Raw genomic sequence first — 12,392 nt, 5'->3', positions numbered from 1 at the left:
TTATAGGGGAGGGGAGTAGGGGGAAAGCAGGAGGGAGGGGGAATGGGAGGATACAAGGTATGGAATAACTATTGAAATGTAATATGAATAAATTTTTTAAAAAAGGAGGGAGTCAGCCGAGCACCAGCTTCTCTCTTTGCTTCCTGACTGTGCAGGCACGGTGACCAGCTGCCTCTGGCACCATGAGCTCCTCTTCATGATGGACTGTGTGCTCTTGGACTGTAAACCATTCTTCTCTCAAGTTGGCTATTGCCAAGTATTTTGTTGTAAAAATGAGGACATATAGTAAAAAGTGCAGACTCTTTTCTTTTCAAAATGTCTTAGGAAACAATTTCTTTTATTGTTTATTCGATGAGATTTTGATTAGTACGATATTACATCTCTAGGTCAACTGTAGAAAATCAGCATATTCACTGGTTTGGATATTTTCCGCATAGATGTAGATTTCTTTAGGTCTTCTTTGAGGCCCCTCATCTGTATTTTGCAGTTGCCAGGGCCTGAGCCTTCCATATTCTTTCTCACATGGAGTGTTCAGTAGTTGTGATACCGTCATAACTATTTTTTAAAAAGTAAATATTTGTTCATTCTTTACTTGTCTCTATCATGCATTTGCTGAGAGTGCGCAGGCAGAGTGTTAGGGATCTCAGTTCCACCATGTGAGTCCTTGTTCACAGGGATTTTCAGAAGCATCCTTGGTGCAGAATTTAAGATAAAGTGAAGTACAAGTTCTTGACAACACTTACAATTTGAGTTTAGATATAAATGTTTCTTTTTTTCCTTGTGCTTCTCCTCTACACTGGTGGTTCCAGGTCTCAGGGATAGCCAAGAACAGCTCATTTGTTTTAATCTGCTAATACAACAGCCTCAAGCAACAAACCAGCACTCTCAGCAATGAGGAAAGTCTGAAAAAACAATTTACAATGTTCTGAAGAGTTCCCCACCCCAGTTGTGAGAGCTCATTAGGAACAGAGCCCAATATACAGTGTGATTTAATAAATATGCTTCGGTGTCATTAAAAATAGTTCCCTGCATGGTTCTGCCGGCAGCGCAATGGATTCAATTCATTCATTTGTTTTAGACTTTTAGCATCAGCTTTTCAATTTATTTTTATTTTATACAGCCACTCTAAAAATATCTCCACATTTAAAATTTAAATTCATAAGATATAAGATATTCAGAAGAGTTCAACTTTCCTCCCCTTCTTTTGCCTTGTTTCTTCATTATAATCACCTTTGTTGGTTCTTAGTTTATTCTTACATTTATAAATATAAGAAAATTACATATAAATTAATAGCTTATATTATGCACGCAAAACAGTGACATGATTACAGTTGATTTTTTTTAAATGAACAAAGGCATACCAAATTTGACTAATATTTACATACTAATGTTTCCAGGGCCTTTTATGACAGAATATATACACACTCTCCATTACTTATAAATGTGCCATCCTTTCATGTGGCTTCCCAGCATAAATAGTGCTACAATAAAAGGCTTCTTCGTATGTCCTTTCATCTTTTCATCGGTATGTCTTTGGTATAGATTTTGAGAAGCAAAATTTCTAGATTAGAGAATAAATGCAAACACACTTTTGCCAGAAAAGTATTGCCAACTTTCGTTCAGTAGGGATTGTGCCAGTTTGCATTTAGATTAGAAATGTGTGAGTGCCTATTTCCTCACAGTGATGCCAACAGAATATGCTGGCAGAAATGCTTGATTTTTCTAGTCAGAGAGGTAAGCAATACCACCTCATGTATATTCACCTCCCTACTCTTTTTTTTTTGTTGTTGTTGTACAGAGAAATTGTAAAAAGGGGTCACTCTATTTTTCCAGAACGATTTAAAAACAAGTTGCTGGGGTTGTAGGGTGGCTCAGCTAATATGGCAGTCACTAAGCAAATGTGAGGAGTGAAGTCCTGTTCTCCAGGGTCCGTGTAAAAGCTGGGCATGTGTGGCAGCCGCCTCAAGTCCCTGTGCTCAGGAAGCAGAGACAGGAGGTCTCTGGGGCAAACTAGCCAGCCACGTCAGAAACCTCAGCTCTGGGTTCAGCAAGAGACCCTGCCTCAAAACACTGAGTCAAAAGTGATGGAGAATGACACTTATGTCAGCTTGGAGCTCGCACATGCGCACTCACTCATGTGCACATGCATCCACCCACCCACATGCAAACATGCATATACACATGTATATTTTATACATACAGACACAAAAGAAAAAAGAGAATAAATTGCGGACACGTGTCTCCACCATCTTGACATAGTTCAGTGTGCATTTTTTTTTTAGAGACCAGGAATCCTCCTGAAGAAACTGTCATGTCATCTGGAAGCTAACTGACACATGCTAACAATGCATGGTCTTCTCTTCGTCATATTTTCTCAGTAATGTTATTTCTGGAAAGGAATCCAGGGTCACATACTGATGTTGTTTGCTACATATTGTTTCTAGTTTTCAGTTGTTTCTTCCATGACCTATAATCTCCCATTCTGGTCATTTTGTAAAATGCTTCTATGTTTGGCTTTGGCAAATCACAGGTATGTACATGCATGTGTGCATGTGCACGTATATGTGCATGTGCATGTGCGTGCGTGAGTGCGTGTGTGCATGCATGTGTGTGTGTGTGTATGTATGTGTGTTTGTTCCTTCCTATCAGGATGTACATAATTTAATTTGTTCTATTACTAGTGATGTTAACTTGGGTTACTTAATTATGCGGTGTCTGCAAGTTCTTTTTTTTTTGTAACTTTGCTTCTTTTCCTTTGGTAATTAATAGTTCTTTTCTTGAGAAATATTTTGAGACCATATAAATGGACTATCTTCATTAAATTTTCATCCACTAGCTTTATTTTTTTAATGGAAGGTTCTTGGTTTAATTATTACATTTATACTTGATAAATAAGGATTTTCTAATTTGAACTTCGTAATTATTTAATTGCCATTTTGCTGCAAGGAAACGAATCTATTTTCCTTACTTCTTTACCCACTAATGTATGCCATTATGAATTCATGAAACCCTATTTACTCAATGACTGTAGTGTTCTCTATTATTATTTACTTTGTTAAAAATCTTTACAGATTTTGGCAGCTTTGATTTCTACTTGGTCTATCTCCATTGCCCTTTGGACATTTTCCCATTTAATTCAATTTTTCTATTTAATTTAAGTTTCCAGCTTATACTATATATTTCTTTGACAGCCTGTAATAAACTTTTCCTTTAGGAGGTTTTCATGATTTTGCTTTGGACAAGTTGGAATATGACTGGAACCAAGAACCCAACATTTGAATGTGTAGTGCACTTGTCCTTCTCAGGGCATCACTGCACTTAAATATTAGAGAGGATGCATTAACCACAGGCCAGAGCCATATTAATGTGTCGGCATTCCTACATACTTACATGCTTGTGTGTTTATCACTTCTCTATTACTCAATGATGTCTCCAACTCCACGTTACAGGGTCCTTTCAAGGTTTATCTCTTTCTGTATTTGAGCTTCCATTTTTTTTTTTCTGAAATAAATCTGACTTTCATTGACTTCAGTAATCTGCTTACTATATCAATTCAGCTTGGATGTGACCAGTTTTGCACTATTGTTGATTTTTCCACTCACTCCCTTTATTACCTCTCAGACCCCAACATTCCACAGCAGGGCACAGCCACTGTAGCTGTATGGTGCTTACCTGGGCTCTGTCTGTCAGTGCCAAGGCCATGCACATGACCTTTAAAGCCACCCAGACTCCAACACCACCAGTAGCCCGCAAACCATCTTCCCAGCCACTTGCACAGTTTCATTTCCTCTTGCTGTGATAAAATAACCAGACAAAAGCAACTCCCGGGAGAAAGGGTTTGTTTGGCCCACAGTTCCAGGTTACAGCCTATGGCGGTTTGAATGAAAACATCCACCACAGACTTGAATGTTTGAAAACTTGGTCCATTGTTGGTGGAACTGTTTGGGAAGGATTAGGAGGTGCGGTCTTATTGGAGGAGGTGTGACACTGGGCAAGGTCTTTGAGGTTTCACAGTGTTTTGCCATTCCTAGCGTGCTCTCTCTGCTTCTTGGTTATGGCTGTAGATGTGAGCTGGCTCTCAGCTTCCTCTTTCAGCAGTCACTCCCGCTTGCCGCCAGACTTCTCTGCCTTGATGGACCAGAAGCACGAGCACGAAATAAATCCCTCCTTCTTTTTTTTAATTGAAAAATGAAATCATTCATATTACATCTCATTTGCTATCCCATCCCATGCATCCTCCCATTCCTCCCTCCCTTCCACTTATCACCCCATTCCCCTTCCCTATGACTGTGAATAAGGGTGACCTCCTCCCCCTGAATATGATGCTAGGGTATCAAGTCTCTTCTTGGTAGCCAGCTATCCTTCCTCCGAGTGCCATCCGGCCTCCCTATCAAGGGACGTGGTCAAATATGGGGCACCAGAGTTCATGTGAAAGTCAGTCCCCAGTCTCCACTTAACTGTGGAGAATGTTCAGTCCCTTGGCTAGATCTGGGTAGGAAACCCCTCCTTCTTAAAGTTGCCTTGGTCATAGCGTTTCATCATAGCCACAGAAGAGTGATGTAATTCACGGTCCTCACTGTGGAGACTCAGTCAAGGTGGCAGGAACATAAAGCAGTTACAGTCCAGAGCGGAGAGCAGTGAGTTAAAGCCTGCTGGTACTCTCCTCCCCTTCTCCCTCTCATCTGGTGCAGGCCCAGCCCATGAGACGCTGCCACCCACATTGAAGGTGGGTGTCTTAGTTACTTTTCTGTGGCTGTGATATAATGTCATGACCAAGGCAACTTATAGAGAAGGAAGAGTTTATTTGGGTTTACAGTTCCAGAGGGTTGAGAATCCCTCACCATCATGGTGGGGAAGTGTGGCAACAGGCTGGCATAGTGGCAGGAACAGTTGAGAACTTATGTCTCTAACTGCAAACAGAAAGTAGAAAGAGCGAGAACAAGAGCGAGAGTGAGAGAGCAAGAGAGCAAGAGAGCAAGAAAGAGAAATAGAGAGAGGGAGGGAGAGAGAGAGATAGAGAGAGAAAGAGAGAGAGAGAGAGAGAGAGAGAGAGAGAGAGAGAGAGAGAGAGAGAGAGCCAAGTGGTTAAGCTCTCAAAGCCACTCCCAATAACATGTTTCCTCCAGCAAATCCCCCTAAGCCTCTCAAACGAAGCCACCAACTGGGGACCACACATTCAAATGCTTGAGAATATGAGGGACATCTCAGTCCAACCGCCACAATGGGTCTTCTCAGTCAATTGACTCATCTGCAGCTCCCCACAGAGATTGTCACAGGCTAACTTAAGAGACAGTCCCACTACTGAGACCTTCCTTCCAGATGGTGTAAGACTGACAATTAACACTATTCTTCTCAGCTTCCTATATGCTCAGTTCCATGACCTCTTTGAGAGTGAATAAAGAAAGAAAGAAATTAGGGCATCAAGACAGGTAACCAGGAAGGGAGGAGTCAAAACAAGCAGCTTTTCAAATATTTAACATGCAACTGTGTGTGTGTGTGTGTGTGTGTGTGTGTGTGTGTGTACTATTAGTATGTAGCAATTTATTACAGAGTTGATGTCCATATCTTCTTTGAAGATGTCTTTCTATATGAAAAATACTAGCCTTTTTTTTTCTGTAAGCTTCAAATATTCTGAAGTTGTCATTATTTTTTCTTGGCTTCTTCATCATTGCCATCTTTGTTTCATGCAGTTTGCTCCCTTCCTTTTTTTTTTTTTTTTCTTCAGTGCTGGACCTGATGGTGAGGACTGGCATCTCTTTTGATGTGCTTTACTTGCTTCTCCAAGAATCTCTAACATGGAGCCATGATGGGGCTGTTTTTGTGGGACCATAACCTGACTGTCACTGCTCACACTTTCAGCTGGAGCCCAAGACCTGGAATCCCGCCTCCTGGTGCCTGGAGATTTACTAATTTTGACAGGGAGCAGAGTGCAAATGCCATGTGATGCCATTCTGATCGACGGCAGCTGTGTGGTAGATGAAGGCATGTTGACAGGTACGGCTGGAGCTCCATGTTTGCAGCCTCTGCTGGGCTGGCTCGGGGCTGGCTCATCCTCCACCCGGATGACAATTCTGCTCAGAGCTAGATATGAGGCTGCTGTGAGACCCTCCTGCTCAGTCCTGCTGTGGTGGTGTCTGAGAGTCCAAATCAAAACTGTGCTCAAGTCAGTGCAGTCAGAACTCACCGAATGGCTAGCATTTTCTTCTCGAACAAAAGGTTATGGCAACCCTCTCATTTTACGTTAAAAAATTGTGAGGTTCATTAGATCTTTCAAAATTGCATATTTTCTTAACATAGTTGCATAAAATGTCCCTTTTAGAATTGGAAGGTCTGAAAACCACCAATGATATCCTAAAACCCACAAGGCCAAAGGCTCATAGCCTAGACTGAAAATGTTCAAAAGTCCCCAATGCAACCTTGGACCAATCGGACACTTCCAGAATGTGCACTGTACGTGTTGGACTGACTTCATTTCATTTTTAACCAGCACGCTGATCTGAGGAGTAGACCTTAGAAGCCATTCCTAAACCACAGTCTTCGCATCTGAGATACAGAGAGAGGTGACTCATTCAAGCTTGTCCCATTGTGATTTTCCACTTGGGAAGCGTGATAATGAGGTTTCCGAAAGATGCGGATGTCTTTTCCAGGGATGAAATTGGGACCAATAGAAGCACAGCAATGTCTTATGGTTCCTATTGAAGTGCATGGCAAACCCATTTCTCTCCAGCAGGTCCAACAGGCATGAACAGAGACAAGGATGTTCATCTCCTTCCTATATAAGCTTACATATCTCTTGAACCCGTAGCTCCTTTCTACCTCCACGCCATCTGCCGTGTTTCAGGTCCCATTCCCTTCCACTGTGACTTCCGTGATCTCTCTTCAGCTGCCTGTACACCCACCCACCATCCTCACAAGATTCATTCCTTGCATCGTGGATAGAGAATTTTGCTTTACAAGTAATTGTAGTGTTACTCTGTAAACTAAAGCAGTTAACCATCTCCACACCTCCTGACACTAGAGGGCCTACAGGAAAAAAAAAAAAAAATCAAACACTTAACTGTACCACACTTAGGGTTTTGTCTTTGAGCATCTGCATAGGCCTTATGGCTCCCCACTCCCTACATCCCAGGTTCTATACCACACAGTTTGCTCTTCCATAAATGTCTCTTCCCAGCCTATTTGAATGCCTGTCCTTAACCGAAAATGATACAGTACTTATGATATGGCATTTGGCGTTACATGTTGCTCCCCTTTTCTGAAGTACAGAACTCTCATCAAGAGGTCCTATGCTTGCATCCACAGTAGGCTCTGGATGCAGTTCTGTGACACTCGAGACAATGTAGGTGTGACTTTGTGGGGAAGGCACCGCATCTCATAATGTGATCTTTTTCATACAGGAGAAAGCATCCCTGTCACTAAAATGCCGCTATCCCAGATGGCTAGCTCTGCACCCTGGAAGATGCAGACTGAAGCAGATCCCAGACGCCACATTCTCTTCTGTGGTACAGTGGTCATCCAGGCCAAGGCAGCTGGCTCCGGGACCGTGAGAGCAGTGGTCCTGCAGACAGGTGAGCATCTTCTTTGTAATCTCTTTGCAATGACACCTTCCCGCTTAGTGTGTCTAGTACCTTACATTTATTAGGTTGGGTTCAGTCTTTGGATAGCACAACAAATGTACATAAGTCTGTGTATTTTAAATGTCGACTTGCTGACTGAAGGCTGGCATGTGCATGTTGGCAAAAATAGTGGCACAGATTACAACAATTATGTGCTTTGCAGCTTATAAACCAAGCCAGCAACGAAGATGCTTACTGCCCACCCCTTGACTCTACTGTGTGCATGAAGACTACAAAACTATATGAACAATGTGGACAGTTGAGGAGTGATAAACTAAACGCTGACAAAGCTGGCCCAGAAACTCAGCACCTCTAAGCACAATCCCAAGCTCCTTCCATGTAGGAAGCTTGAAGCTCAAAACTTAGCAGTGAAAGCTATTAGAAAAACGAGTGCGCCAGTATTTACTGGGGCGCTTGATTTTAATTCAAGCAAAGCATACATATAAGTGTGCGCATGCGTGCATGTGTGCGTGTGTGTATGCATGCGCATGTGCGTTCACAGGGCCACTTCTTTAAAATTAAGCTGTGTTCTGCCCTGGGTGTGGCTCCCCATGTCTGGTATGCAATAAAGTTAGAAGCAGAGCAAAAGAAAGCCAGGGAGAGTAGCAGGCTCTGAGGAAGGTAAAGAATTTTCCCTCTAGCCTTATGCATTGTCCTCATAATTTACTGTTTTATATAGGTTAAACTTTAGGTTTAGATTCTGTAGAGCAGTGAGTCTCAGCCTTTCTAGTGCTGTGACCCTTCAATACAGTGTTGTACTGATTCCCCAACCACAAAATTAATTTTTTGTCCCTACTTCATAACTGTAATTCTGCTACTGTTATGGATTGCAATGTAAATACTTTTAGGGAGAGAGAGGGTTGCCAAAGGGGTCGTGACCCACAGGGTTGAGAAATGCTTCTCTAAAGCAGGCCAAGGCAGTGCAGATGTTTAGAAGACGACCAGCAGTGAGATCCTGAACATGTGGGATGTGCATTTGTCATTTCAGGATTCAACACTGCAAAGGGGGACCTCGTGAGATCCATCCTTTACCCCAAGCCCATGAATTTCAAGCTCTACAGGGATGCCATCAGGTTCCTCCTGTGCCTTGTAGGGACAGCCACCATTGGCATGATCTATACCCTGTGTGTCTATGTGCTCAGTGGGGTAAGCTACCTTTGTATTCTCTCTCTCTCTCTCTCTCTCTCTCTCTCTCTCTTCTCTATATCTTTTATTTCTAAATGCTGATCTTATTTCAAAGCCTGTTTACAGGTACCAAGCTCCACGCGAGCGATCCGTTGCTCAATTCTAGGACAGCAATCAGATCTTGTAGGCTAGTGGTTTGTTTACTGAAATGCCAGCACGATTCTATTCCTGCCCATTTCCCCATGCTTTGCGCCACTTCCATATTTAGTTTGAAAAGTGAAATATTTCCTAAAAGTAGCATTTCTGTAGCTATCCGAGGAAGAGCTCTAAATGAAACGAGATGCTCAGCGTTGGTAGAGCCGCAGTGAGCTAGTGCATTGTTGGTCACAGCAGAACCGTTATAGGCGTTCTTGTTGGACTTTGGAGAACAGATATTGAGAGCCACGGTGGTCAGCCCCTTTGGCCTGTTGATGTCATTTTTCTCCCCACAACAAACAGGGAAGGGGAGGTCACACGCACAACGCTGCTCGTTGCTGATTTAATTCTAACGACTGAACACTCTTTCTCGTCCAGGAACCTCCTGAGGAGGTGGTGAGGAAAGCTCTGGATGTTATCACCATTGCAGTGCCCCCTGCCCTCCCTGCTGCCCTGACCACAGGCATCATCTATGCCCAGAGGAGGCTGAAAAAGAAGGGCATATTCTGCATTAGCCCGCAGAGGATCAATGTATGTGGACAATTAAACCTTGTCTGCTTTGACAAGGTATGTGTCCTTCATCCTTGCCCCCGGGCCATTTATCACTGCCGTTGTAATGGACAGATGCTGTTCTCTTTAGTGAGGCAGAAATAATAGGTAGGTTATGGCCAGCTGACCTTATTTTATCTCTGGTTGTGTGTGTGAGAGAGAGCTGGGAAATGGATTTTCTGACCCTGGCCTTTTCAAAAGAGGAAGCAGAAACTGAATCAATGAATCTTTTAGGGTCCTTTCAGCTGTGAGAGTTTGTTAAAAAAAAAAAAAAACTGGTCAAAATACACTCTGTTCCATGCAGTTGAAACCCTCACACATACACACACACACACATACACACACACACATACACACACACATGCACACGCACACGCACATTAAGTGGTTTATTATGTTTTCTGCTGTATGCTCAATGTTTAGACTACTCCCTGGCAACTGAGTTAACGCTCAATAAGTATGTATTGAATTACAGAATGAGGGAAAAAAACAAGGGCTTATTAAACTACATGTTAATATGAGACTCTCGCTGACAATACAGCCATGGAGCCAATCCTTACTCTGTGTTCTCAGCTGTAGTTTATGCTTAAAACTAACTCTTCATTGTCTACCACGTTTCCCAAGGGGCTCCCACTTCACTTTTTCTCTGTGTGTTTGTTTATGTTAAACACACCAAGTAGCAGATAAAGGTGGGATGTAGAGGGCCCAATGCAACTACCGGCAGCATGGGAAGGTGAGCAAAGGCCCAGCACGGTGACAGCGCAGCACAAGACAATATGGTTTGGACTTAGGCAGGGTGCTTGCAGAGGGTGTGTGTGAACCTTGAATGTCTAGCCAACACAATTGGACATCTTCGTTGTCTCAAGTTTCTTTTAACTAATAATTTTGTGTATGGGGATGAAGTAAATATAAGATCAAGTTTTTTCCATGTCAAACATTTGGCTTGTCTGGCGCCCTGACAATAAGTACATTCTCACTGTTCTGTGACCATGACCGCCATCCACTTTGAGAAACATCATCATCTTCCCATGTGCAAACTCTATCCACTACACAGTGTATGGAAGGCTGGGAGCACTGACGGGATGGGAGCTGCGTTTCCTGATTAGTGGAGAATTGAAAAGTCACCATGACCACACTTCTATCACCATGACCACACTTCTGTCACCATGACTGCACTTCTGTCACCATAACTGCACTTCTGTCACCATGACCACACTTCTGTCACCATGACCACACTTCTGTCACCATGACCGGGGAAGCATCATAAGGGGGCAAAACCAGGTTACTTATGATCTCATATAGTGAGTTTGGAAAAAGAAACAAGGATGGAAGAGGCAATTGAAACATAAATTAGAACAAAACAGTGGGCAGCAACTGAATTTTTTTTTTCATCATCATTAATAGGTCATACTGTGGACTTGATGTCAAACCAATCACATGCCTATTGTTTCATTTAATATTTAAGACAACTGTGTGTGATTATGATCGTGTTGTAGATAAGGGTTCCGGCACTGGAGAGATTATGTGATTTTTTTTCCCACTCACACAGATGGTATTTCAACTTAGCCTGAGTTCTTGGTTGTTATGCTACACTGAGAAAATTATCCTCATGTACTTTTTTAACCCCCCCCCAAAAAAAAAAGAAAGAAAGGAAGGAAGGAAGAAAGAAAGAAAAGACAATCAGATGGTAGGCTATTTGTTTGGTTTTCTTCTATACAATGCTTTGTAGGTAAAATTCCAACTCCATCCTCAGTTTTGATGACACTCTTTTACCTTCTACTGTAAAAATAGGAATCCGCCCATTTTGTTGTTTTAGCAGTCTTACAAGGCCTCTTCCTTTCTTCCATCCATCATTAGATAGTCAACACCATCCCCTAGGGTGAAGGGAGATGCTTTGCTCTTTTTTTACCACAGAGGACACAAAAGTTTATGACCAATTCAAGCCTGTCATGTTTGAATTCACTGTCACTTTTTCCTTAGAGCCACGATATCCACCTTACTGTGGTCCTCCTTAAAGTAACCACGTTGGTAGTGTCTTCCTGTGTGTATTTCTCTATTAAAGTGTACATTATTTGCTTTCCCTGAAGCCCGCCGAGTACATCTTCCATGTAATCCAAAGATGTATTTCTGTTCAGACAGGCACCTTAACGAGGGGTGGCTTGGACCCTTGGGGAGTTGTCCCCTGTGACCAGAATGGGTGAGTAGCCCGGACTGACTGCCCTGTGATTTCTGTGATCTCGCCTCATCCCCAGCCTCATGTTAACTTTCTAGACTACACATGGACACACTTTGAGCTTTGGCTTTTGCTAAGCTCTGATTACTGAAGGTTGATGGCTTAAGTTCTCCTCTTAGAACTTTCCAGGTCTCTCTGAACACACACATTAACGTGCAGTTCAGCCCAGCCCCATCACCCACAAACTGGGGAGCCAACGGGGCAGTTTGCAAACACTCTCTGGGGTAAACTTTGCTTTAAGCCTATTTGCCAGAGGCCTGACACTGGCCTGGTGCCAGTCAGTGGTAGATCTAGACAGTGCCAGGACCCTCTCCTTCCTGGAGGTGACATAGTAGGAAAGGGCAATGCCGACTCCGTATCCTGCTTCTCGGGAAGAAGGATGCTTATGGGACAGTAGCTGGCGTACTCTGTTTCTTAGTGCTCTGTTTCTGGGAACCTTATCCTCTGCCTACCGGAGTCATCGAGAAAAAGATTCCTTTGTATTTGCAGGTCCCAGTCGGGTGTTGGGGTTGAGGGAGAGGGGTGGGGAGGGGTGGCCTTTGGGGGTAGGAGTGGCAGTTTTCAACTTGCTGTCTTAGAGATTTGAAAACCTAGCCTTCTCGTGGCCGCATCTGAATTTACTTGCATGTCTCCTGACCTCCACCGTGGTCGGTCGGGACTGCAAGTGTGGTGCA

The 12,392-nt window shown here is 43.0% G+C and overlaps 1 protein-coding gene across 1 annotated transcript in view; it reads left to right on the top strand.

The window, feature by feature from the left end:
• Window positions 1–12,392, top strand: part of Atp13a4 (ATPase 13A4) — a 145,582-nt gene that overhangs the window by 93,244 nt on the left and 39,946 nt on the right. Inside the window, 5 exon segments of the mRNA XM_051150538.1 lie at window positions 5,860–5,994; window positions 7,398–7,568; window positions 8,605–8,762; window positions 9,315–9,503; window positions 11,621–11,682. Coding sequence (XP_051006495.1) covers window positions 5,860–5,994; window positions 7,398–7,568; window positions 8,605–8,762; window positions 9,315–9,503; window positions 11,621–11,682 — 715 coding nt within the window.

This window comes from Acomys russatus, chromosome 8, assembly GCF_903995435.1.
Source record: "Acomys russatus chromosome 8, mAcoRus1.1, whole genome shotgun sequence".
Classification (NCBI taxonomy): Eukaryota; Metazoa; Chordata; class Mammalia; order Rodentia; family Muridae; genus Acomys; species Acomys russatus.
This window is presented reverse-complemented; position numbering and strand designations above follow the sequence as displayed.